This window comes from Mesoplodon bidens, assembly GCF_964165515.1.
Source record: "Mesoplodon bidens genome assembly, chromosome: 2".
NCBI classification, from domain to species: Eukaryota; Metazoa; Chordata; class Mammalia; order Artiodactyla; family Ziphiidae; genus Mesoplodon; species Mesoplodon bidens.
In genome coordinates, this window is record NC_138177.1 from 45,491,636 (window position 1) to 45,515,873 (window position 24,238).

A 24,238-nucleotide genomic window follows, 5' to 3' on the forward strand; every position below is an offset into this window, starting at 1 on the left:
TCTATTCTGCGTATCCCTCACAATGCTTCACGGAGTTCTTTCGCATCATCTTTGATAAACAGTTCATAATGAGACCCTGCCTTCTGCTTTGTTCTACACCGCTCTAGAGTCACACTTATCTTCTCCCTAAATACTTTAAAAAAAAAGGAATTTTAAAGTAAGGATAGAAAACAGAATTTAAAGACTTGAAATAGATCTCAGAACTCATTTTATAGCTGAAGAAACAGATTCTATGAGATGAAGAGACTCATGTGAAATAACTTATCCAGGTGTCTTTCCATTAAACCATGATGGCTCTTTTTTAATGCAATTTCCTACTTATAAGAGGCATCAAAACCTTGACAACCTGTGGATCTGTGGTTTAGAAAAACCATGGAAGAGCTAGTAACTTCAAAATAAGTGCAAATGACACAAAAGATTCCCAAGAGTAGACTATGGTTATTGGTTTATATTTGGGAAGGGATGAATTCTTTGCAAATGGTTTGCTAATTTCTTGCTTACTTTGAGGCAACACTCATGCATGGATTGGGCTAGGTAAAAGAAAGTTATAATGAGATCCTCTAGTACTAGAGCAATTAATCATTTTTTGGTGGCTCCAGAGAGGTAAATTGATGTGTAGCAACTGAGCTGAGTGTCAAGGAATCCCATCCACAGGTAGAACTATCACCCACGAAAAAGAGACCCTTACCTCTCTGCCAGAAAAGTTTCCCCAACTCCATTTAACAGAGTAAGGGGTGGGGGAGTCCTTTCTGATGTTTTTTTTTTTGGGGTATCTTCGAATTCAGCGTTATGAGAATGGTGTTGCCGATATTTTTTCAGTACCTCTTCACACCTAATGGATTTCCAATCACTAATAAACATCTGCAGAAAATCCCTTAGTGACAAGTAATCCCTTATCTAGGTTTCTTTTAATAGAACCCAACAATCTGCAGAATGAACCCTAGAGTATCTCCTCAGCATCAGGTGGCAACAGTCAATCAAGTCCCTGGAATGCAAGACAATGCAGGCCGCTGGGAGGGGGAGGGAAGGCCATGCCTTTGGACATGCCACAGGGGAAAAACAAAAGGCTTCCAAAGTCTCTGGCTGGGACTCTGAGGCTATTGTGGGAGCTGCTGTGCTGAGTGTTCTTCAGGAGAGGAGAGTGGAAACTTTGCTTTGATAAAAGGCATCCCAATATAGGAACCTCACCCCAAATGGTCTTGCTTCTCCTTGCCCTGATATTTGGAGGAGAATATCACCGCAGGGAGGTACTTGAATGCACTCATATATTTCAAGGGGGTTGGCTATCAGCATCCTCCCATTTCATCACAATTGTTTGCACTTGAGTCTCCTCAGAGCACATGAGGGCCCTGTGGGCTTAGATGAAACAGGAGAAATGGGAGGATGTTTTCAAGTCTGTCAGCCCGTGCCTGAGTTGCCTATATGTGCGCACAGGCGCGCGCACACACAGGCGCGCGCACACATGGTGTGTTGGGTGAGTGGTTGTTTCGCTGTTCTTTTTTTTTTTTTTTTAATCAGAACGAGTGGCAAAGACACATTTTCCCCCCGTCTTCCTCCTCCTCTTCCCAGTTGCTTTACCTTCAAGGATGATTTGTTTTATTAAACTGACTGTCCCTAGCCTCTGCAGTACATAATAAAAGCCTGACATAGCAGGCTGCCTGCCTTCTGTGTCCTGCAGACACTCATCATAAGTGTCAGGACATACCAAGGTTAGCGGTCACTGGAAGTGTGCTCACTGGCCCAAACCTTGCCAAACGCTCTTGGCAGCTGAATGAATGTCACAGAGAATAGAAGGGGAATTACAAAGGTTAAAAAGAAGACAGCCTCTCCTATTTTCTGGAGATAGAGAAGCTGATTTTTCACACCTCTGAAACATCCATAAGCTCATCCATCAGCCTCTTGCAGGGGACCTAAACTCTGCCCCTTTCACAGCTCCCCGTGGATACCTTTCCAACCTCCATCCCCTTTAAAAACTGGTCCACTGGCCTAATTTCATCAGTGGAATGATCTTTGCTGAAATGGACAGAAAAGAAACCAGACCTCTCTCCCTGGCCCCTCCCCAATAACCAAAGCTAATCAGTCAGTAGATTACCATCTTATCAAGAGAGATCATCTTTTAGGTTCATCTTTTAAACTATTTTTTTTTTCAGACTTCAGTGGGGAAATGGAAAAGGAAACATACATATGGGCAGAAGTGGCTAACGGATGGGAAAGTAAAATCCTGGCTAGTATTTTGGTGAATTAGTTTGTGTGTGGGTTTTCTTTCTTCATCCTCCTCCATTAAAAAAAAAATACTATAAAAGGGCAATAAAATGCTGACTGTAAGAAGACCATGTCAAGGAGAAAAGGGTACTGGTATTTTGGATACTCTTCACTGCTCGCCTTGGAGAGAGAGTTATTCTTGTCACAAACCCTTTTGTCTGCATCTGCTGACTGCTTGCCTGTAGCCAGCAGCATACTTTAACTGTTTTGTCACCTCCTAACATCACATGCATCAGCTGTTGGGCTTTTGTTACGGGTATTGTAGAACTAATCCGCTGTGGCTGGTCTACTGTGCAGTAAATAAAACAGAAACGGGCTTCTCAGACAATTCTGCATGAATATTTCAGATGGCTTTTACAACTCCAATTCACAAAATCAAATAAATAAATAACTCCCACAGTCCCCCCGCTCCAGCCTCTACCCACACAGAAACAAAACCCCTCAAACTAGACCCAGATGCCTCCAAGTCAACTGCATTGAAGGCACTGACTTGAGCCTTCAAGCAATTGTTTGAGTGAAGTTGAAAGAATAGCGATCTCTAAACTTCAACACTGTGGTGTTTGTATTTATTATTAGAGTTAAACACGTCTGATTCCGAAAACTGGGTAAGAGGCTTTGAAAATCTCGAGAGCTACTTTTCTCCTTGGGCTTTCTAAAAAAAGATGTAATGCCATCAGTAGTATATAGTTAGAGTTGCCCTATCAAACTGCTTTTATAGTTTCCTTCTGCATTTTCTTCCCTTCCACTCATCTGAAAGGGGTCAAAGGAAGATGCTTGTGCATCTAATTCATCCTAAGAGCCTTTCCAAAATGTTTAACCTGTACTGGCGCACAAAAGGAAAAGCAAACTTTGGGCCAGGAGTTTTGAAACTGAATTGACATTGTGAGTTCTCTTAAGGGATACATAATGTACTAACCATATACAGTGAGGCGTTTTTCTAGACAACTTCTAAGTGCCTTTGGAGAAGTTAAAAAGAAAAAGGGCATCTGTACACGGCTGCGTGCATGTGCACACACACAAACATCGAGATCCTAGGAAAGGAGACAAAGTTGAAGTACTTTCCCGAGCATTCATTCACCCTAGTGTGCACGTGATTCCTCTAAACAAACTCTCCCATCCCTGATGTTTGTTAAGTAAATATTGATCAAGGAGAGACATATCTCCTGACGGCAGTGGCACAAACTGGGGACTTAGACTGCAGACAGAGGGGACTTAAATGGATAAACTCAGATGCTTTAGTAACTCCTCATTGAGATTATCAGACAAAAAGGGAAGGACAGTTACGTTACTGCTCTTCCTCTCCACTGTCTCACTCTCACTGAATTCTCCTGCCAGAGGTGGAAGAGGGGAATCGCGGGGCTATGAAAGATGGTGACAAGATGCTGTGACTAGGGGGTCTCCCTTAGCAGTCACACACGCATTTATCCTGCGTGTACAGCTGGGGACTGGCTGGCCCTTCAGAAGGGCAGAAAGGGTGCAGGGGATGGTGAGATTGTGTTCCAATGCCCTCTCATTACGGGGAAGGATTGGATGGGAAAACAAGCACGAATGTGCTTTGCGAAGCGTAAAATAGTATCCAAATGTAAGGTGGTGGTTAGAACCTTAAGGAGGGGTCCATCCACTTCCTAGGAGCCATTTCACTGGGATTATTAAGTGTATGCAAAGCAGTGTCTTGAGAGATGCTTTGAGGAGGTTCATGTGGCTGATTTTATTGGCCGAGTCAACACATTGAGAAAAGTTGCTTTGTGTTTCCCAAGTTTTATTTCAGTCATTTCATGATTGTGATAGAATCCTGTCAGGGGCTGAACGGCCACATAAGCTTCCCTGGAAAGGCCAATTTTAAAATCAACTCTAGAGACTAGGTTTTCTGTATTAGGCACTGAGCACCACAGCCCAAGAGCAAGGTGTTATATTTAAGAGTTCCTACCAAATGGCTACATGGCGTTTAAATTTTAATAAGATGCTCGCACCTCTGTTTCAAAGGACTGGAATCATTCAGGGAGCACTGGCTACAAAACTGCTTGCAGACGCTACACCGAATGAGTCCGAGGAAGATTCTGCAGCCACAACCGGGCTTCAGACTAAAGTCTCTTTGACTCTGATGCTCCAGGTGGCTTCAGCTTTCAGGGACCTTACAGGATTAGGTTAGTGTGATGCCCACACAATTTTAGGCCTATGAGTGGGCTCACCACCTACTTACATGTTTTGCTACTTAAATATGTGAAGGCTAAATGTTTATAGGAAGTGGCTAGAGTTCAAGGCTATCCTTAAAACAAAACAACGAAAAAAGAAAACCCCCCCGCCATGTTTCCTCCGTCTAAGCAAAGGAACACATGGCAGTAACAGTCTGTATCAATTTTTTGTAAACCTTCAAAAGAACAATGTTCTGTTGAGCAAAATTCAGTAGCATTCTGTAAACATTAATTTAAGGAAATCAATAGACTCAGTGAACTAAAGCCATATTGCAAGATAAACTGGCCAGAGTGCCACTTTGTCAAATAGATTTTCGTTTTCTCGGCCTGATAAAGACAGTTTCAAAACGGGGCAAACGTGTTGCAACCAAGGTTTGAAAAGTATGTGGCCTTCAAACAGTCTGCTCATTCTTCCTACAAAGCTGGATAAACATACTTTAAAAATGATAAGATGGTTTAGAATTGATCTGGCTTTCAAATTTTACATAGGGTGGATTTCTTCGTTGTCTCACAGGAAAAGAGAAAAACAAAATAATGCGCACATTCAGAATAGAAAATAAATGTACTTGGGAGAAGGGGTTAAATTGTCTTGAGAAAAAGAGCTCTGGGGGCAGTGGCAGTTGATGCTTGACTTTAAAAAAAGAAAGGAAGAAAGAAATCTTTATTCATGCTGACCTGATGGGCAACAGGCTTTCTTGCCAAAATCCAAAAGCCAAACTCTCTAGTGGGTTTGGGATCAGAGGTTTCAGCTGGTGGAAGCTGCTCCGTTCTGTGAGCACCATGCAATGTCATATTAATATGCAAGGGAGGAGGTGGGGGCGGGGAGGCCAAGCTGGGGAAGGGCCAGGGGAAGGACCCTAAGTGGGCGAGATCCACACAACAGCCTCAAGGTTTCTCTCAGCCAGCCTGCAAGAACTGCAGGGATAATTAGGAAAAGTGGCAAAAGGAAAGCCTGTCTCTTGTCTGTGGCCACAGCAGGGACCTGCACTGAGCTTGTGGGAATACACTTCCGAGTGAAATTGCCCGCCATCCCCTGATGCCACACCAGCTCTTATAAATGCTGGCAAAGTGGTGCCCGGCTAGGACATGGTGCAAACAGTCCATTGGAGGGAATGTAATAAAAAGAACGAATAGTCACATGGGAACTGCAAGGAAGGAGGTTAAGGATCTACCTGGACTGGACAGTGGAACGCCATGGCAAAGGATGCCAGGCAGTGGACTCTGGTCTGCGGTGTGGCCGTATGGGCCTGGCCATCAGCCCTCACGTGGACTTCCCTCAACAGCACGAAGGAAGGGCCAAGGCTGCCCTGAGGAGTTTCTTTGTTTCCTCATCTGAATTTGAATCTTTTACCTTTTAAGAGTGGGTATTCACAAAACACAGAATTCACAATAAAATTCCTATACCTTTCAGATGTTGATAACATACACGTTGATAAAATGTGCTGGGATTGAGCATTTGGAAAAATTGTGACTTTAGGTAATAAAAAAGACTGTCTTCACATCGATGCTACCTGTTAATAATTTGTGTATACATTTTAAACTGTGTAGACAACCCATTGGCAACTTTGCCTATAGATACCAAGATAAATAAAACCATGTCTCCCACAGCCCCAGAAAAGGAAGTACTAGCTTGCTGGGAATGGAATGACGAATGTCTTTATAATAAACTCTATGAGGCTGTCAAAATTATTTTGTGCCGCTGAAATCTGGTTCACCAAATATGCCTGAAGTGGCTAGTTTGTTTGCTCATGCTTGGAGGTCTTGGTGTTGTATGTATTAGGAAATACAATAGCTGTCATGTTATTTGTTGTAATGAGTTAAATTTTCCTTCTCTCCCAAACACGTCTCAACACATGACTCCAAGTTTAAATGAGCATCAATCAAAATAGAACAAAAACAAAATCATAGAAAAGGCATCAAAAACTAAAATCTCATATTTTCTCCCATCCCTCCACCCCCGAGAGACTATAAAGATACTCTCCCATCTTAAAAACAAGGGTGAGCTCTCTGCTGGAATGACACATCTGGTAGGCTGTTCGGATAAGATCTGGACCGAGACTACGGCATCAAAGAAGCATAGTTTTGGAACTTCAGAACTAGAAAGGATCTCAGAGAGTTCATGTTCTACCAAAGAGAGAAAAAGCCTCAGCCAGGGGTCGGCAAACTTTTTCTATAAAGGGCTGGACAGTAAATACATAGGCTTTGTGGACTACATTTGGTCTCTGCTGCATATTCTTCTTTTTCACAATGCTTTACAAATATAAAAACCCTTCTTAGCAAGGGTCATAAAAAACAGATTCAGTGCCAGATCTGGCCTGTAGGCCAGAGTGTGCCAAACCCTGCTCTCGGCCAAACTTAAGAGCTAACCACTTTTCTGAAGGCCTAATGCTCTTTCATTCTCCTCTAATCCTGTGGCCCTCACTGGGTCAGCACACTAGTTGTTCCTGCAAGGGGAGCTGGGATCAACGTACCCGAATTCAACCTACATTGTCACGCCACTCCTCAGATGCGTGTAAGGCTGGCCGTGTCTACGGGAATCATTAATGGACCACACAGAGAGATGCGAAGAGCTAGGTGGACCTCAGTCTTGCCCTGCTTTGACAGGGAGCTTTTCGTTCGAAGCTTTCCTGCCAGCAAATATTCAAACGAACTCCTATGGAGGAATCCATCCCTCCTTCGTGACACAGGTAATGAAACAGCTTCGATGGAAAAATAAGCAGGATACCAGTCACTCTGCCGCCTTAACTAACTTCCCTTCAAGTCAACCCCATGAATTACGTGCCAACCGTGTCTGAGTTCAAGACAGGCTGACAGCGCTTGAAGTTTAACTTTTGCTACCATGACTGGGTGAGGCAGTAACATAAATGGGGCCAAGCTTGCTGCTCTTCTTGGATGGTAGATTATTCAATAACAACATGGCATCAACTCTCCAATATTGCGTGAAGGAAGCTGGGGCCCAGATAATCCGCAGTTACTCCTGTTTCGTTGGAGAATGCATTACGTGATTGCCTTCTGCAGAGGTTTTCCTTCATAATTAAGCTTTGCCCAGGCTAGCATCCAAACTAGTGTGTGCCCTTGATTCATGTGGATGGAGCAATGTGAGGGAGAAGCCTAGGGAGAAAATGCTAGGAAGCGGGGTTGAGGCAGGACAATGAGAAGAGCATTGCCCGGTGTAAGCACCAAAGAAGGCCCTGGGAGATACGGATGCTCAATGAACAGAGCTTCGGAGAACACCAGGTCACGGGAGACACCGCCTCTCTGCTGACAACAGCTGATGCATCCCCAATAATATCTGGGTTGTTTTGGGAAGGGACTGGGATGAAAGGCAAAAAAGTCAGAAAAATTCTGCTTTGTGTTCTAGGGAACTCTATGGGTTTCTCTTCCAGGATTACCCTTTGCAAAACTAAGCAGGAGCCGTATTTCAAAAGCACCCTAAGAGGTTTGTGAAGGGCTTTGACATTCCTTTTTCAAGAAAGGTAAATAGCTTGGAAAGTCAGAGAAACTGATTCCAGAAGGACCCCAGGAGCCTTTGGAAGTCCTCTAGAACCCTACCGACACCTCACGGGTCTTGAGGTAATGTTTGCGGTGGGAAGACTTAGGATGCTGTCGAGACCTGGGACTGGCCCTGCTGAAAGGCAGGGTCAGGAGTCCACATACAAATTATTTTGTACACCTTCAGGTCATTTAAGATGATAAATATTTGGGAATTCCCTGGCAGTCCAGTGGTTAGGACTCCACGCTTTCGCTGCTGAGGGCACGGGTTCAACCCCTGGTTGGGGAACTAAGATCCCGCAAGCTGCGCAGCACAGCCAAAAAAAAAAAAAGATGATAAATCTTTGAAAAATACTCTCTGTATTAAAGGAAGTGCAGTGGCCTTGAAAGCATAGCCGACTTCTGCTTCTGACCATGCCTCTGCCTTCACCCCTACTCAAACCCCCATATCTGTTCTCAGTGAATATATTACCTTTTACTAAAAGTCATTTTTAGTACCAGATTTTATTTTCCACCGTTAAGGTAGCCTTAAAAAAAAAAGAGGTCGGGTACAATTACTGTAAGAAAGATAGAAAAAACATATCCAAGTGACCTGTGTGAGGATTTGATACCTCCCAAACACAAACTTGTACATATAAAATCCCAGTGGAAGAGACATTCCTGGTTGATTACTATCATTTGGGACATGCTTAAGGGGAAGGATGATGTTGCTTTTACAAAAACTACCAACCAAGCCTAGCAGTGACGGTAGTTATAACATCTAAAACAATTAATTCTGTCTTGAAAGAGGGGAGATGTTGTATATTCTACAGAAGTTAATACGTATTACACAGGCCGATTGTCTGGGCTGAGTTGTGGCCTCGGTGGAATGTGTGTGGGGACAGGTATACAGGCTCTCTGTTAGTCTGTTCAGGTCCATATCGTCTCCTAGAAAACCCACAGGCATGAGGGCTTCTTGGATGAATGACCTCACTGTTTGGCTGCCCTAGCCACCACAACAAAGTAGGCAGCAAATATAATGCCAATAAATTGTCTATGAATTTGAAAAATTCACCTCTATAATCCCAGCAAGGGAGTTGCCACATCTCCAAGGCCACTGTTAAAAGATCTGCAAAGAGGGCCTTGGGAGAACACTAAACTGGGCACCCTGGAGATTTTTACTGACATAATTAAGACACAGCAGCACCCCAAGGGTGGAAGTGGCTCCACCTGGTTGCCATCTGTATTCCCAGGGCCTCCACAGTCACTGCTTAAAGCTTTGCATCCTGCACAGGACTTATGTAGAGAAGGCACAATGTCTTCTGTTCTAGAATCGCAGAATTTCAGAGCTAGAACAAAGCTCTGTCTTGAATCTTATCACTTTACTGGTGAACAAAGTGGAGCCCACAGAGGCAGGTGTTGCCAGGGGCAGACCCTCCAATCTGGGGCTCCTTCCACGCTACCCTGTCATCTCACGGCTGTCCTTCTCACCTGGAACCCATGACTCCAGAAGCCTGGAGCTGTTCCGGGCTGCTGTCATCGTTATAGCCAAGCCTGGGGCAGGAGGAATCACTTTCTCTTTTCAAAACCAGTTTTGCACTGACTCTTTGTCCCAATTCTAACGGGAACTCCCTGTTTGCTCTTCTGTTTGTTTGTTTTCCTGTTTAGGGTCAGCAGGAAATGATGCAAGAGTTGGGTTACTGACAGTGGCGACAAGGGAACTTTTCTTTGGCTTGACAAATGAATGAAAGCAAATGCTTATATAGCGCTGACTTGGTGCTAACATATTCATGGACATTCATTTAATTCTCACAACAACTCTGTGAGGTAGGCACTATCATTTCCCCCATTTTACAGATGAGGACACTGAGGCAGGCACAGAGAGGGTAAGACACTTGCCAAGGTTTCACTGCTAGAAAGTGTCAGTGCTGGGATTTGATCCCAGGGACTGGTTCCAGAAACCATGCTCTTAAGTTCTACACTATTATTAGTCCAGGACCACTGACATTGGAAAGACTCCCCCAAAGGAAGTCCCTTTTAAGATCTCAAGGTGACGTTTTTATATAAAATTATACCTACTTGTAAGTGAACATTTTGTTTCCTGCTTGAGAATAATACAGAGATCAGAGCTTTCTTGCCTTAGTTGTCATTTTTATAGACTCAAGCCCAAGGCTAAGGCTGTGTCTTCATGATGTCAAACACTCCAATACGTTACCTACAAAGACACTGAAAACATCTGCACAGCAGGGTGGATCTGTGCAATTTTTATTTGGCTGGATATGTTCCGTAGACACAATCAGATTTGCAAGAATACTTGCCAAGGGTCTCATAAATTGGTCTCATAGGATCATTTTAACCAGTAAGTGCTACTGAGATGCTAGTCAAGAAATCCAGCTTCTGAGGATGAACTTTGGGGGCAATCAAAAAAGTCGCATTGGAGGTGTATGTGAGGTATAAAACCGTGATGTGGCCGCCCACTGGAATTCTGCCCTGTTGTCCTGTAATTGTAACTGTCCCTCAGGAAAACATGGTCCTGCCGGAAGAGCATTACAGAAGGGCTGCTAAAATGATCATGCGCAGCCCACTTACTGTATGAGATTAGACTTTTAAAAAGGATTAGAGCTCCTTAATCTGGAGAAATGAAGATTAAGAGGGAGTAATGATCAAAGTCTATAAAATCAGAGAGGAAATGGAGAATATGGCCACAGTCCTGTTCACAAATCCCAGGATATTCTAACAAGGGATATCCCTTTGGAGTTCCAGGGAAATCACTTTAACAGCCATACAAAGAAGATACTATTTTCACAGCAGGTAATAAATTTAGAGAATTACTACCTTGAGAAGTGGTGTATTCTGAGAATGGAGTTACATTTTTAAAAAGGTTTAAATAAACCCAGGGGTGATAAAACCATAATGATCTAAAAATGGCAGGTTAGGAATGTTCTGGGGACATCCTGAGTCTTTTGAAAATGATGCAATCAGTGACAGGTACCCGCCTCTCCCAACATGCTCCCTGCCCAGGGCTGGTGGCCTACTGATCTGGCCACCTCTGTCCTCACTTTGTTACCTAGCTTGTTCCTAATATTCAGAACAGGGGTCAATGACTGGTAAGCTCAGAAACCTAGTACAAAATAGCAACTCACTCCTCGGAGGGGGTTTTCTTTAATCCTTGCCAGGGTCTTTGTCCTCGGATTCTGAATTAGAATTCAGGACAATGATCTGACCATGCTTCCCATAAAAATATGAACTTACTCCTTTCAGGGGACCTTAAAATTAAAATCTACATTTTACTCAAACAGAGACATGTTGGAAACATCTTATGTTGCAGTGGTGGGGGGTTAGAACCGGTTAAACTCTCTATTGGAGAAGCTGCTAACACAGATCAATCAATTCACATTTAAGGGGAAATTAAACATACCGATTATGTAGTACCCATCACAGCCCAAGACATTAAGCTCTAAAATTTACTGCAGTTAATGTAGAAATCAGCACACCTTAAGAAAAGCTGTGGCGCCATCAAACGTATAGAATAAAACTTGAGAGAAATGTTTGAGCTCATTTCCAAAACAGCCACGGGTTCGTCACTTTCAATATCTAATAATAGGTCATTGTTGGGGAGCCAAAGGCAGCCAGAAATAAATAAATTTAAAAAAAGAAAAAAAAAAGGTTATGACAGCAGGAGGAGGGGGCAGGGGATTTTGGGAGAGGGTAGAGTGCAGACGAAGATTCCATGCAGAGAAAAAGAACCTTCAGATGACTATAACATGCTCAGCAAGGCATGAAGAATATTTTCTGTACTCACATTTTAGACTGCTTGCTGAAGACTGGTAAAACGCGGCAATGTGCAGAAGGAAATAAAAGAGCCAAGGAGAGGGAAGGGGCTTCAGGAGAAAGGCATCCATCTCCAAGCAAATGTCTAATAAGTCCTCATTCTAACCCTAAGTACCCTTGTAAGTTGGGAGCAATCCCGTGGTATCTTTTCAAACCGCAAGTTTGAAAATGTTAGTCCTCACGTTGGGGAGATATTCAGAATCACTATTCGTTTGGGGAGGAGAAAAGTAGGAAGGTGGGAAGGGGTGAGGATGGGTTAAGGGGTAAAGAGTCGCCTTGTTTCTCGTTGTACACTTTCAAGGGCTCTGGGCAAGAACACTGGGACATCTGGAGTTCAGAAGTCGAGGAAAATGGGGAAGAACCAGGAAGATGAATACGCGATCATCAGCTACACAAAAGAACGGAGCAGAAAGAAGCCTGGATTTGGGCACTCGCGTCTGGCAAGGAGGCCGCCAGCAGGGCTAATGAAGCATTTGTGGTGCAGGACGATTGCCAGCGCAACAAAGAAGATGTGCTTGGGCTCTGCAGATGTGCCAGGGCCCCCAGAGCAAAATAATGACATAATCACCATCAGTGTCACAGACCAGACTGTACACAAGGTGACAGGGGAGCAGGGGGGCTGTAATACACACACGGGGAGGACTCTCCGGGGCCCACGGCGGCTGCGCCCTGAGGCCTGGGATGCAGGCAGGACTAGCTGCCTACCTCTCTCTAGCTGTATCTCACATCCTAAGGTGAGTCTTGTCCCCACCATTGGTGGCTGTGTTTTACCCAATCCCAGCTACTCCTCAAGAGGCCACAGAAATCTGAAAAGCTTACGAGAGACTCAGACTGGTTGGAAAAGGCTGGAAAAAGAGAAGGAAGGGGAGAAATGGAAGCAAAGAGTTTTGAGTAAAACTCCCTGTGATTCTGCTAAGTTCTGTGCTCCAACTCCCACGAACCTGACCCTCGCCATTCAACCCGAGGGACAAACATTAGCATGACTGTCAAGGTTTCCTGCTGCAAAGAAAATGCAAGAAATATTTGGGGGCGCCTGGGAGGGAGGATCACACAGTAGCAATCGATGGTCCACCTCAAAGCGAGCATGAAAACAACAGGAAGGCAGGAGGGAGCTGCCCCTGCCCGTTTTAAACAAGGTCTCTCAGCTGGCCTCGGCACCTGCCCTGGCTCCGGCTCCGCAAGGTGGGTGTGTTAGTACAGCTGTCTGGCTTTTAAGTGACTTTTGTCAGTTTGAAAGTGAAAAGTCTGTTTGAGGAGCTGAAAGAACAATAGCCCAGAGGCCGGAAGAAGGGCTGGCAACACAAAGGACTTAGACGACACCACTGTCCCTTTTCATTACTTCTAATGAAAGATTCATAGGAATAACTTTAATTTTTTATGACCCCCTTTTTGGTATGACTCTATTAGTTGTGTCAACTTCCAGAGCCAGGTTCTCTTTAAATAGCAAAGGGTCTGTTGTGAAAGTATCTTCAAAGAGCAACAGGGACAGAATAGATTCTGGCCATCCTGCAGGCCCCTTTCTCCAGAAGACACTGCTCTCAGGGACACAGAAATGCTCTTTAAATACGGTTTCCTTCTGCCTTGAGGTCTCTGTGAACACTACAGGGAAGCGATCTTTTTTTTTTTTTTTGCGGTACGCAGGCCTCTCACTGTTGTGGCCTCTCCCATTGCGGACGCGCAGGCCCAGCGGCCATGGCTCACGGGCCCAGCCGCTCCGCGGCATGTGGGATCTTCCCGGACCGGGGCACGAACCCGCGTCCCCTGCATCGGCAGGCGGACTCTCAACCACTGCGCCACCAGGGAAGCCCCAGGGAAGCGATCTTAAACCTCTCTAACGTGCTAGTTCAACTGCTCCTAGGAAGAACGATTCTATTTGTTTTCTTGGCTTCACTCTATGTAACAGGAACAGTAGTATAATCATCATTAATCGCTCTCTTTTCCCTTTACTTTTCAAATAGCTGTCTCCATAGTGCATCTTTATTTGGTGTCTCAGCCAAAAGGGCAGGGGTGGGGAGGAGGGGAGGGGAACAGGTTGTATTTGTTTTATGTCCTGTTACCAGATAGCACTGAAGACTGGCTTGAGGCAATCGTTGAAGGTGAAACAATATTTTAAAACGAGGATAATCTACTTTCAAGAACCAAAGTCCTACGCTTCATCAAAAGAATGTTTGCAAAAAACACTCATTCTGGCAAATGTACACTGAAGTGGTTAAGAGAAGTGAGTGAATGATCATTTCATTTTCTGCCCTATGGCTGAAAATGAACCAAACAGTTAAAAGTGCAATAAAATCCTGGGGGCGGGGCTGGGGTGGGATGGGGTGAGGAAATGTGATTTAAAATGTTATCGGCCACGTGAAAAGGGATCACCAACTTTTGAACAAGCCTGGGGTTCGCTAAATGAGTTTGTTTAATCTAGGCGAAATAAACAGGCTGCTTTTCAAAAGGTGGTTAGACCTGCAGACATTTAATCCAGGATGGGCCGAACACAATGATACCGGCCCACTGAAAGCTCCAACCACCACCGGCGGCTCTCAGCAGAGAACGGGCTCCCTTTCTCCTATTGATAACCCTTTGTGGGGCACAGAGAAAGAGGCGAGGCGAGGAGAACTGAACGTCAGACAATGGCCATCATGCCACACACTGTCTCTGAACTTTCCTCATCTCTGAAGGACAATTAATTATGAAGGCCTTAGGGGTAGGTCGAAGCAAGGGAAAAACCCAATGCTGTCCCAGCAGTGGACGCGGCTGCCACCTCTGTGTTTGCTAAATGGCTTTGCCTGTTGGGGTACAGCCACCAAGAGAGCCAATAGATCACTGGGCGGGAGGGGGGGAGGTGTGGGAGGAAAGCAAAAGATTTTTTTGTGTGTGCGCCTGCCCTTGTATAATTCTATTCTCACTGTGAACTCATCCATACACAAAACACAAGGACAATTTTTTTTTTTTTTTAAAGAGAGAAAAGCCACAGGGTAGGTTGCAGCAGAAACGGCCTCTCAGTGGTGTGTTAAAAAGGATGGTCTTTTCACCAAATCATTTCACAGAGGCAAAACAGACAAACACAAAGAGTTGAGACTTTTTCTCTGACATTAAATGGAGTAACTGATAAGGTCAGACATATGATACCTAAAGACATGAATCTGTGAACTCTTGAAGTCAAAGGGCCTCTCTGTGCCGAGGAACAATCTTTCAAAGGAAATAGATCATAGAACTCCACTGAATCTGCTTTAAACTTTATGAAGCAGGAGGAGAAAAAGCTCTAAGTAGGGAAGCTTGACAGAAGAGCCTTGAACTATTTTCTGAAGGAAAGATGAGACCCTCCCTAGGCTGCCACAAAACATCTTTTTTTTTTTTTTTTCTAAAGGCTCCTCTGAACTTTGATACCAAGACACTGCCATTGAAAGCTGTATAATTATGTGCTATAGCCACTGTAGAAAATGCTTTGTTCCCCCCAACAAAGGACAATAAGCAAAGTAAAGCGACATTACACTGTATCTTTTTCTTTAAGAATGTTGAGAAAGGTCATGGAATGCTATAACTAATAAAGCTGTTGAGTAAGGAGGGTTTAACGTTGATCTTACTGTGCTTGAATGTAACCCAATGACAAAAAAGACACGGGGCGCTAAAAATGCAATGACATTACCAAATAGATGATAAATCAATGGGCCTGCTTCATTATACTCATCAACACCTTGAATCCCAAAGGGACAGCGGTGCAAAAATAAAGCTTCAGGCACGCAGTTTTCCCGGTGCCCTCCCCCCCCCACCCCTGCCAACCCCCCCTTCCCCACCCAGCCTGGCGTCTTTACTGCTCCCACCTTCAAATTTCAGGCAATCATTCTGTACGAGGAATATGTTTCCAGACAGCCATGTGTGTACATATATTTAGAGAACATTCATTTAGTCTCTTAAAAGATCAATTTGGCTTGTCAATGGGGGGACTGGCAGCAAAAGAAATGGTAAAGGTTTCTTTTCCTCCTTGCAACCCACCAAGAGTGCGTTGTGTGATCGTTTAAATGGCACCTCGGCTTTGAGGCCAAAAGACTGCAAGAGCAGTAAAAGGGTTTCCCTCCTGTGCCAGTTTTCCAAACGATCACTCATATTTAAGTATCTATTTGGAGCAGAGGGAAGCGCTTCCTAAATCCACCTGTCCTCATTTTTCTTTAAAGAGGTGACAGGGCGAATGAAAGACTTCCAAATATATTAAATCTTCTTAAACGTGTGTCCTGTGGAAAGCGGGAGTGGGCTGGGAATGGGGGTGAGCCTGGTGGAGGGAGTTAGATGCACTATATGTGTTTAAGTGTCACGTGTTTGGGGGGGGTGTGTGTGGGGGGATGTGAGGAGTGCTGCCTTTTCATTTTCTCTTTCTAAGAGGAGAGTGAGAAGCCCAGAGAGAGGCCTGCAGAAGTACCCTTCTTGTCTGTCATGTGACACCTAGAAAAAAGTCAAACCACAGGCTCCACGATGGAGCGTCTGCCCCCCGAGTTATTAGTATCTTAGGAAATGACATTTACAAGCCCACGAATCAATGAATCAGGTTCTCTTTTCCATTTGTTTCTAAGCCTTCCATCCAAAACCCTGGGTCTTTTTTGAGGGCAAGGGAAGTTAGTCACTCCTCCTGCGAGTTTGGACCCTGCCCGCAGTTAATTGGCTGGCCACTAATGGCCCACGGGGGACGCCTGGCTGACCATGGCGGGGGAAGAGCTAGCTTATGGGAATGGAGAAAAGGAGAAGGAGTGCTCAGGGCAGTCTTGGAAATTGATCGTGAGCCTTGCCTTCTTTGCTGCCCCAGTTGTGAGGGAAACAGAAAAGCAATACAGTCCAAAGCACATGCCCCTACGGTCAGAAGGGTCAGCCCGGATGAAGGTGTCTGCTACATTCTCTTCCCAACCTCCACGCAGGCCATTCCAGACCCCAAGCTCTGGGTCGTCCTGCCTTTCTCAGCGGCCAACCTACCTCAGTCAACCTAGGGTGGCTGTCTTCTGGCTCCATGAGCAGTGCGTTTAACTTTGGGACTTAACACAGATCGGTTGCCTTAGTTGAGTTCTCTGCAAAAACGTGTAAACCTGCCTTGGAAACTGACAGCGCGCATTGCCTTCTTTCCCTGCCGCAGTTGTGAGGGAAACAGAAGTAATAAAATTCAACTCCTATGCCCCTGAAGTCAGAAGTATCAGTGTGATTTAAAAACTGGGAAGGAATCCCAAACCTCCTTTCCCTCCCTATAAAAATCAATTTTGGAAGCTCTTCAAAATGAAGTGAGAATGAAGCATGGCAATATATACCATAACACCTGGAACGACAAATTTATTGTTACCAATCTCATTTAACATGAGAAGCGGGAGTTAAAAATGCGGCCTGGGCTTCCCTGGTGGCGCAGTGGTTGAGAGTCCGCCTGCCGATGCAGGGGACGTGGGTTCGTGCCCCGGTCCGGGAAGATCCCACATGCCGCGGAGCGGCTGGGCCCGTGAGACATGGCCGCTGGGCCTGTGCGTCCGGAGCCTGTGCTCCGCAACGGGAGAGGCCACAACAGTGAGAGGCCCGCGTACTGCAAAAAAAAAAAAAAAAAAAGCGGCCTGTCACTGAACGTGCCTCTCTGAGCACCTTCACGGACTCATGTCGGGAGGGAGATGCTCGACCCTTGTCCTGTAGCCAACTTCCTTCCCTTGAGCACAAGCTGAAAGCGTGGTTCATCCCCCCCTACCCGCCCCCTTCAGTGTCTTCTTCCACATCCCCTGGGTCTTCTCAAGCTCTCACCACCCCAAGTCTGAATGCCGTGCCAAGAATCTTGGCAATTGTGTAAACTGATACAAAAGGCAGAACAGGCTCTCCTGTCACTTAGAAGGTTCTGACTCATACAAGACAGGAAATGCGCAGGGTCTAGAAGAGCAGGGAGATGCAAGCCACTCCCTCTGCACTAGTGATAAACCTTCCCCATCTGCTTTATTTTCCCGCAGGCCAGGGGTCAGCAGCCACTCCAGCCTTGAGAGCCATCAGCAGCAGGGGCTGGAGGGGGGTGGTGCTTAGCAGTGACAGAGGTGCCACCAGCAAGCTTATGACAGAGGCAGAGATGGAGCAGAAAGCTGAGAAAAGACAAGGGTAGGAGGAGGGAAAGAAGGAAGGAGAAGGTAGCAAAGGACAGAAAAGCATTAGCATCAACCCCGTTCTCTCTCCCTGGCTCCCCTGTTCCCACCCATTTAGAACTACTTTAAAAACAGTATAAAGCTTTAGGCAAGCTGAAGTATTTCTTGTATTAATATCCATATCATTAGTACTCACATTAAATTAATTAATATTGGTAGACTACTTAGAAGAGTGCCCAGAACATACTAAACAGTCAATAAATGTGAGCTATTTTATCATTGCTACAAACCACTGATTAACTGATTGAGAAATTTTAAAATGTAATCAAGAAGACATTTTATTATTTGGCCAGCTAATAGTTGGTTTAATATATTCCTTTAAATTGATTGGATCTTTGGGCATCATGTAGGCATAACTTCAGTCTCTCTACTAGGCCCCATCTCTGTTTAAAAATTTAAAAATAAACCAGGTGCACAGTTCTCTACTTTGCCATCTTCTTCACTTGCTCATTTCAGACTGCAGATTCACTTGACTTGGTCTTCAGGGGAGAAACTTAGATGCAAAAGTCAAGCAGTGCATGCAATAGCAGCTGAGGTATCAGATAGAGGTGCTGGGCCTACTTCTGGCTCACAGCCACAGTCCACACTGGAAGAGCAACAATGATAAGACCAGTGGCTTTCTTTTTCTTTTTTTTTTACAAATTTATTTATTTATTTTTGGCTGTGTTGGGTCTTCGTTGCTACGCGTGGGCTTTTTTTAGCCACAACTACTGAGCCCGTGAGCCACAACTACTGAAGTCCGCGCGCCTACAGCCCCTGCTCCGCAACAACAGAAACCACCGCTGTAAGAAGCCCGCGCACTGCAACGAAGAGTAGCCCCTACTCACCGCAATTAGACCAGTGGCTTTTTAAGCATCTCACTTAAGCACTGACCTCCATGCACAAAGGCACAGAAAAGAAGGGTCATCTTATCTGAAGCTTTTATTAGTAAGTGCCCCAAACTGAGAGGCTAAATTAAAAACTATTTCATGATATTAGGATCATACATGGTGGTAGGGGTGTGTATGTGCATATGTGTGGGTAAGTGGAGGGGGCAGGGCAGAATCTAGCTCCTGCTTTGTTCTTAGCACATTTCCGGAAAGAGCCTAGTTTTTACCGAAGGAGGAATAAGGCCCAGAATAGTCCAATAACTTGTCTGAAGTCACATGAGAAGTGACAAAATTGCTCCCTGGGCCCCATACTCTTTGCACTGAAGCAGTCTTAAAATAGACACTGCAGATAAAGGAGAGGTGGCCTGGCTGGAAGTGGATATGATTCACAAAGGGAGGAATATCAGATGTTAATCATATTAAAGAAGGATTTAGATGATGCTAAATGGAGCAGCTTGTTGGGTATCTCTTGATTCCAGCCATCCCCTGTTTGTGTCATTTTGGCCCTTGCGCTGAGTAGGGGATTAAAACCAACCAGGTAAGGTTTAAACGACCCTAAAAAATCCTAATGGGCACTGTCAGGATTTGTTCTCTTGAGTATGTTACTCAGCAAAAATGCACAAACCGTCCCGTGGATCTTGGGCAATTTGTTTATGAAGCTTGACGCATGCTGCCAAACGAATATTTATCATAATAAACTGTAATTAGTTCACTAGCACACCGTTGAATTCTCTTAGCTCAAAGTTGACAGCAAAAGACTTATCAGAAAGGGGGTGGGGAGAAGTGAAGCTTTTAATAAGATTTCTTTAAAATGTTTAGCCATGGTCATCATGCAGGGGAAACGGGTTCGATCCCTGGTCAGGGAACTAAGATCCTGCATGCCACAAAGTGTGGCCAAAAAAAAAAAGTTTAGCCATTGTCACATTCTTCAGCTTTAGAAGAAATCTGCTAGGGTGTTCTGTCGAAACAGTAAACCAGAGCTCTGTTCCAACAGAGACTTGAAAATGCTGAAGCAGTAGGGCTTCCCTGGTGGCGCAGTGGTTGAGAGTCCGCCTGCCGATGCAGGGGACACGGGTTCGTGCCCCAGTCCGGGAAGATCCCACGTGCCATGGAGTGGCTGGGCCCGTGAGCCATGGCCGCTGGGCCTGCGCATCCGGAGCCTGTGCTCCGCAATGGGAGAGGCCGCAGCAGTGAGAGGCCCGCGTACCGCAAAAAAAAAAAAAAAAAAAAAAAAAAAATATATATATATATATATATATATATATATATATATATATATATATACTGAAACAGTAAGTACAGGAAGGATCCTCACTTTTAATGTGTTTGGCCAAAGAAAAACTTTGCTTATAACCCATTTGGCAAGAAAAATACATTGGTATTGGATAGCAAAGAGAAATTGGTGGCTTACAGTATAAACACTCCAACTTTCAAGTAAAAACCGTGACTTTCCCACTGCTAAACTTCCCTATTCAGTTCTTCATAAGCCACAAAAACTGATCTGCTAAGACCACTGGGAGAAGGGTCCCCAGAGGAATGGGCAAGCAGCGGGGGGCAGTGGGGGTCAGGTCGTTATTGACAAGGCCAGACCAAGGCCTTTCTCCTTTGACACTGAGAACTTTGTGGGCATTTGGGGGTACCTATCTGCATAAGGCAAGCAAGAATATTAACATAAGGTCCACGCACGAGCAGATGTGGAGGAAAAATTCTCCTCCTCAAGGTACTACAGGAGAAGGACCAACTTTGTCAAGCCACAGCCTGTCCATTCTCATCATCAGAGGTTCAGCCTGCAGAACCCTTCCCACATTCCCACTTCCAGCCATCATTGCCCCAGTCAGCAGGGCTCAGCAAAATGCTTTTGTGGGTACTGGGAGATTCGCTAGTGTTGTCTCATGGAAAGTCATCACGTTCAATGAAAAATGCTTGCTGAGGTGCCACATCAGCCAGTAAAGAAATGCCTTACTCATAGCCACACATCTCCTATTGTTGCATAGATACGGCTTTCTGGGAATCATGAATACTGCTTCATATGTGCCTGGAATATGCAGGTTGCAGACACATACAAGTATGTATAAAACCATATGAATGAAGAGCAGCAAGCTCGTGCAGCTGCACGTATGCAAAATGAACACACAAGGTTGTCCTCCCAAAAGAACAAAAACAGAAACAAACAAACGAACAAAGATGTCCATGGGTCTCTTATAATAGGTACTGGTAAATTCTCACACCATTTCTTCCAGAAAGGAAATGAATGCTGATGAAAGTTTGAAACCATGGAATCACTTCCCCATCAATCTTCCTAGACTTTTTAAGAAAACAACTTTTGAAGCTACCACTGAACACAGCATATGTCAACTCAATCCTCATGCCAGAACCTAAATGTGAAAAAGGCCTATTGGGGTAGGGACCTCTTCTCTGGAAAGGGAACCACTCTGTGTGTGTTCCTTGCTGCCGTTTCTTTGGATTCATCAGTTCCCTCTTGTGTGGCCACATGGGTCTTCCAAGCAAGCAGCAGAGGCGGGGGATGGGAAAGGAAACGGAAGTGGGTCAGCTCCCAGGACTCTGACGGGACCCACGGGGGGCTCTTCATTGCCACTCGACCTCTTACCCTACTGGGTGGATGCTTGTATGAGATACCAAAGCAAAAAAAAAAAAAAAAAAAAAAAAAAAAAGACAGATTTGGGGCATTTCTAAAGAAAATAATTTTTTTTTTAAAAAAAGGGAGATGACCGAAAAACAAAGATGAGTTCCTACCTCAAAGTCATTTGCTTTATTGTAGTGCATGTTCAGAGCCCTGTACAGCTCACAGTCTCTGGTTATAGACAGCTCTTCGGTACTGGTGACCCCATCGTTGATGGCTTGACGCGCGTACTTCTCCATCTGAATGTAGTAAAACTCACGGAAATTGCTAAACCACTTGATGAGCTGAGAGGTAATGCATCGGTTGAACTGTTAAATTTAAATGTTGAAAAGGATAAGAACATTGCCATTTTTCTTCATTCATTCTTTAAGCATTTGAAGAATGTTTAAAGTTCCCCTCCCTTCCTTACTTGGAAAGGTATGTTTTTAATTCCACCAAAATGGTGGCAAGGGTGGCAAGAGCCATGATATACTTACGGGATATTATAAAACCAACTAACGATGGAGACTGCGTCACGACCCTCCACGTCTCCAATGGAAACCTCATGTTCTAAATCTGATTTTCCTTAAGCTGAATATCTTATTTGAAACGTTGTTCTTCATCTTTCAGTAGAACAAACTGCATTTGTATACTTCTTATGGAAATTCGTTCAAGCCATAGAATCCTGGGAAGTCGTTATATTCAAGTACCAGAGATGGTGAGTCACATGACTTCACCACTAGCATGACTTTTTTTTTGAAGAGAATTTGTGTCACCACAGGACAATCTCATTCAATGCTGGAAAATGGCTTTCACACAAAAGGGGAGGAATCTGGCACTTGCTTAGTTTTTGGTAATGGGAGATCCCCGTGGCCATCGGCTATGATTCCGCTTAATGTCTGCACCCGGTACTCACGGCTGGTGCTGTCTGGTCAAACCTCCGTACCTGTTCATACACTTCCTACAGCCAGCACTGGAGAGGACCCATGCCCCCTTCCCACTGGAGTCTATGCAGTTTGGGAGGTGTGCTTAAGACACAGTCCACAGACAGCATAGACAGAATCTTTATTACATTTTTTTAAATGCCAAGTTACAACAACGTGATTAGGCTTTAAGACTTTGTTTACCACGGTTTCCCAATGACCTTTTAAATGAAGATGTCTTCCTGGATTCACTGCAAGTGATACCATTCTTATTGACAGTCCTCTGAGCACGTAAAGGACAGATGCATCTCAACTTGCCAAGTCAAAACCAATAAATCCATAGCTTTATATCAGGCAGGCTGACAGACAACCCCCTGCCTTTTGTCATCACAGGCATTCCCTTCCCTGGGCCCCCAGAAAAAGATGTACATTCATCAAAAATCAACAAAGACCACTTATCAAACACTGGCCATGAGAACATCCAGACTCCAACAAGATGACAGCTAAAGTGTGTATCGGGGCTGTAATTACTACACAGAAAGTTGTTTCTATACCAGCAAAGATAATAAATGAATGAAAATTTATGGCAGAGAATGGAAGTAACAAGGAAACAGAAGCAGGGAGACTGGTGTTTCTCCCAAAAGGCCAACTTGCATCATAATTGCCATGGAGTTGCAAGGGCCCTTACAGATAATTGACCAGAAAATGATTAAGTCATCAGCAAATCGCTTCTGCTTGCTAGAGTTCAAACATGTACTTAACCTATCCAAGAATTATATTTTCACTCTGTGTGTCTGCTCTGTCTATTCAGCCTTGCGGGGAACCCGATTAAAAAGACAACTGAAGGACCCCCGTTATCTGATCTTCTGGTTGCCGATTTCAATAGAACTTAAACCCATTACGATTTGCTGAACTTGGAGTTCTTTCCATTTTATCTCAGCAGTAAAATACACTGTCCAAATTTCCAGACACTGAGATAAGGACTACAGGCCCCCGTGACGGCTTACTGTTCCTTTTTAATTCTTTTAGAATAAGAAACAAAACATTACAAAATGATAGCAGGCTGTGCACTGGGGAATGAAAATTGCTTTGACATGGAGATTAGGCTTCTGTATTGTTACAAGACATTGTCTCATATGGACAAGAGTACTGTAGAGGAAAAAAATAGAAGGGTATTTTTTTTCTAGAATGGTCATGAATGACCTAATGGGGAAGGACAAAAAAGTAAGTGCACTTGCCATTATTTAGGAATGGGACATAAAGGGAGATTTAAAGCTTATTGTTAGAGAATGGAAATACCAGAGAGGAAGAATGGGCAAAAACAACAGACTCCCCAAACATGAGACAAGGAAAATGACCAGCACAACAGCTTGAAGAGCAGGGTTTGCTCCACAGGGAGGTAACTGAAATTTGCTGAAATTCGTTCGGTTTGGGCTGCTGGCCACACCAGCAGAGGCCGGCCCCCTCTTTTCCAGATAGTCACCTCGGGGGAGAAAAAGTGTGCAACTTGAAAGAGTTAATGTCCCCCATTCTGTAGTGGCTTCCCAGAAAAGGATCAATTGTTCTATCAAGGCGAGCTCTGTCGTGTTAATGTGTTACTGCAAAAACTGATCGCTACAATAAAGAGGCTGTGTTTCCACAGTGTACGAGTCTCTGTGACTTTGATTAATGCTTCCCACGGGACATCTCAGCCTCAATATGGGCTGGAGAAACTTCCTAAATATTCAATGAGCATGGTCAAAAGATGTATAAAACAAATCAATCTGACACCTTAATCTGGCCGGGCAGCAGTTGACTCAAGGGGTGGAGGGAATGAGATACATCATTTAACACCGCCGGCTTGAAAAGCCGTGAGCGTCTGTTCTTCAAAGCTAAAATGGCACTGAATCTGTTGTACTTAGTGGTCTAAGAGTTATTAGTTTGTACATTAAAATCA

The 24,238-nt window shown here is 44.5% G+C and overlaps 1 protein-coding gene across 1 annotated transcript in view; it reads right to left on the bottom strand.

The window, feature by feature from the left end:
* Positions 1–24,238, bottom strand: part of PROX1 (prospero homeobox 1) — a 49,592-nt gene that overhangs the window by 5,075 nt on the left and 20,279 nt on the right. Inside the window, exon 6 of the mRNA XM_081225085.1 lies at positions 21,514–21,708. Within this exon, the coding sequence (XP_081081211.1) occupies positions 21,514–21,708 (195 nt within the window). The remainder of the gene's footprint in view (positions 1–21,513; positions 21,709–24,238) is intronic.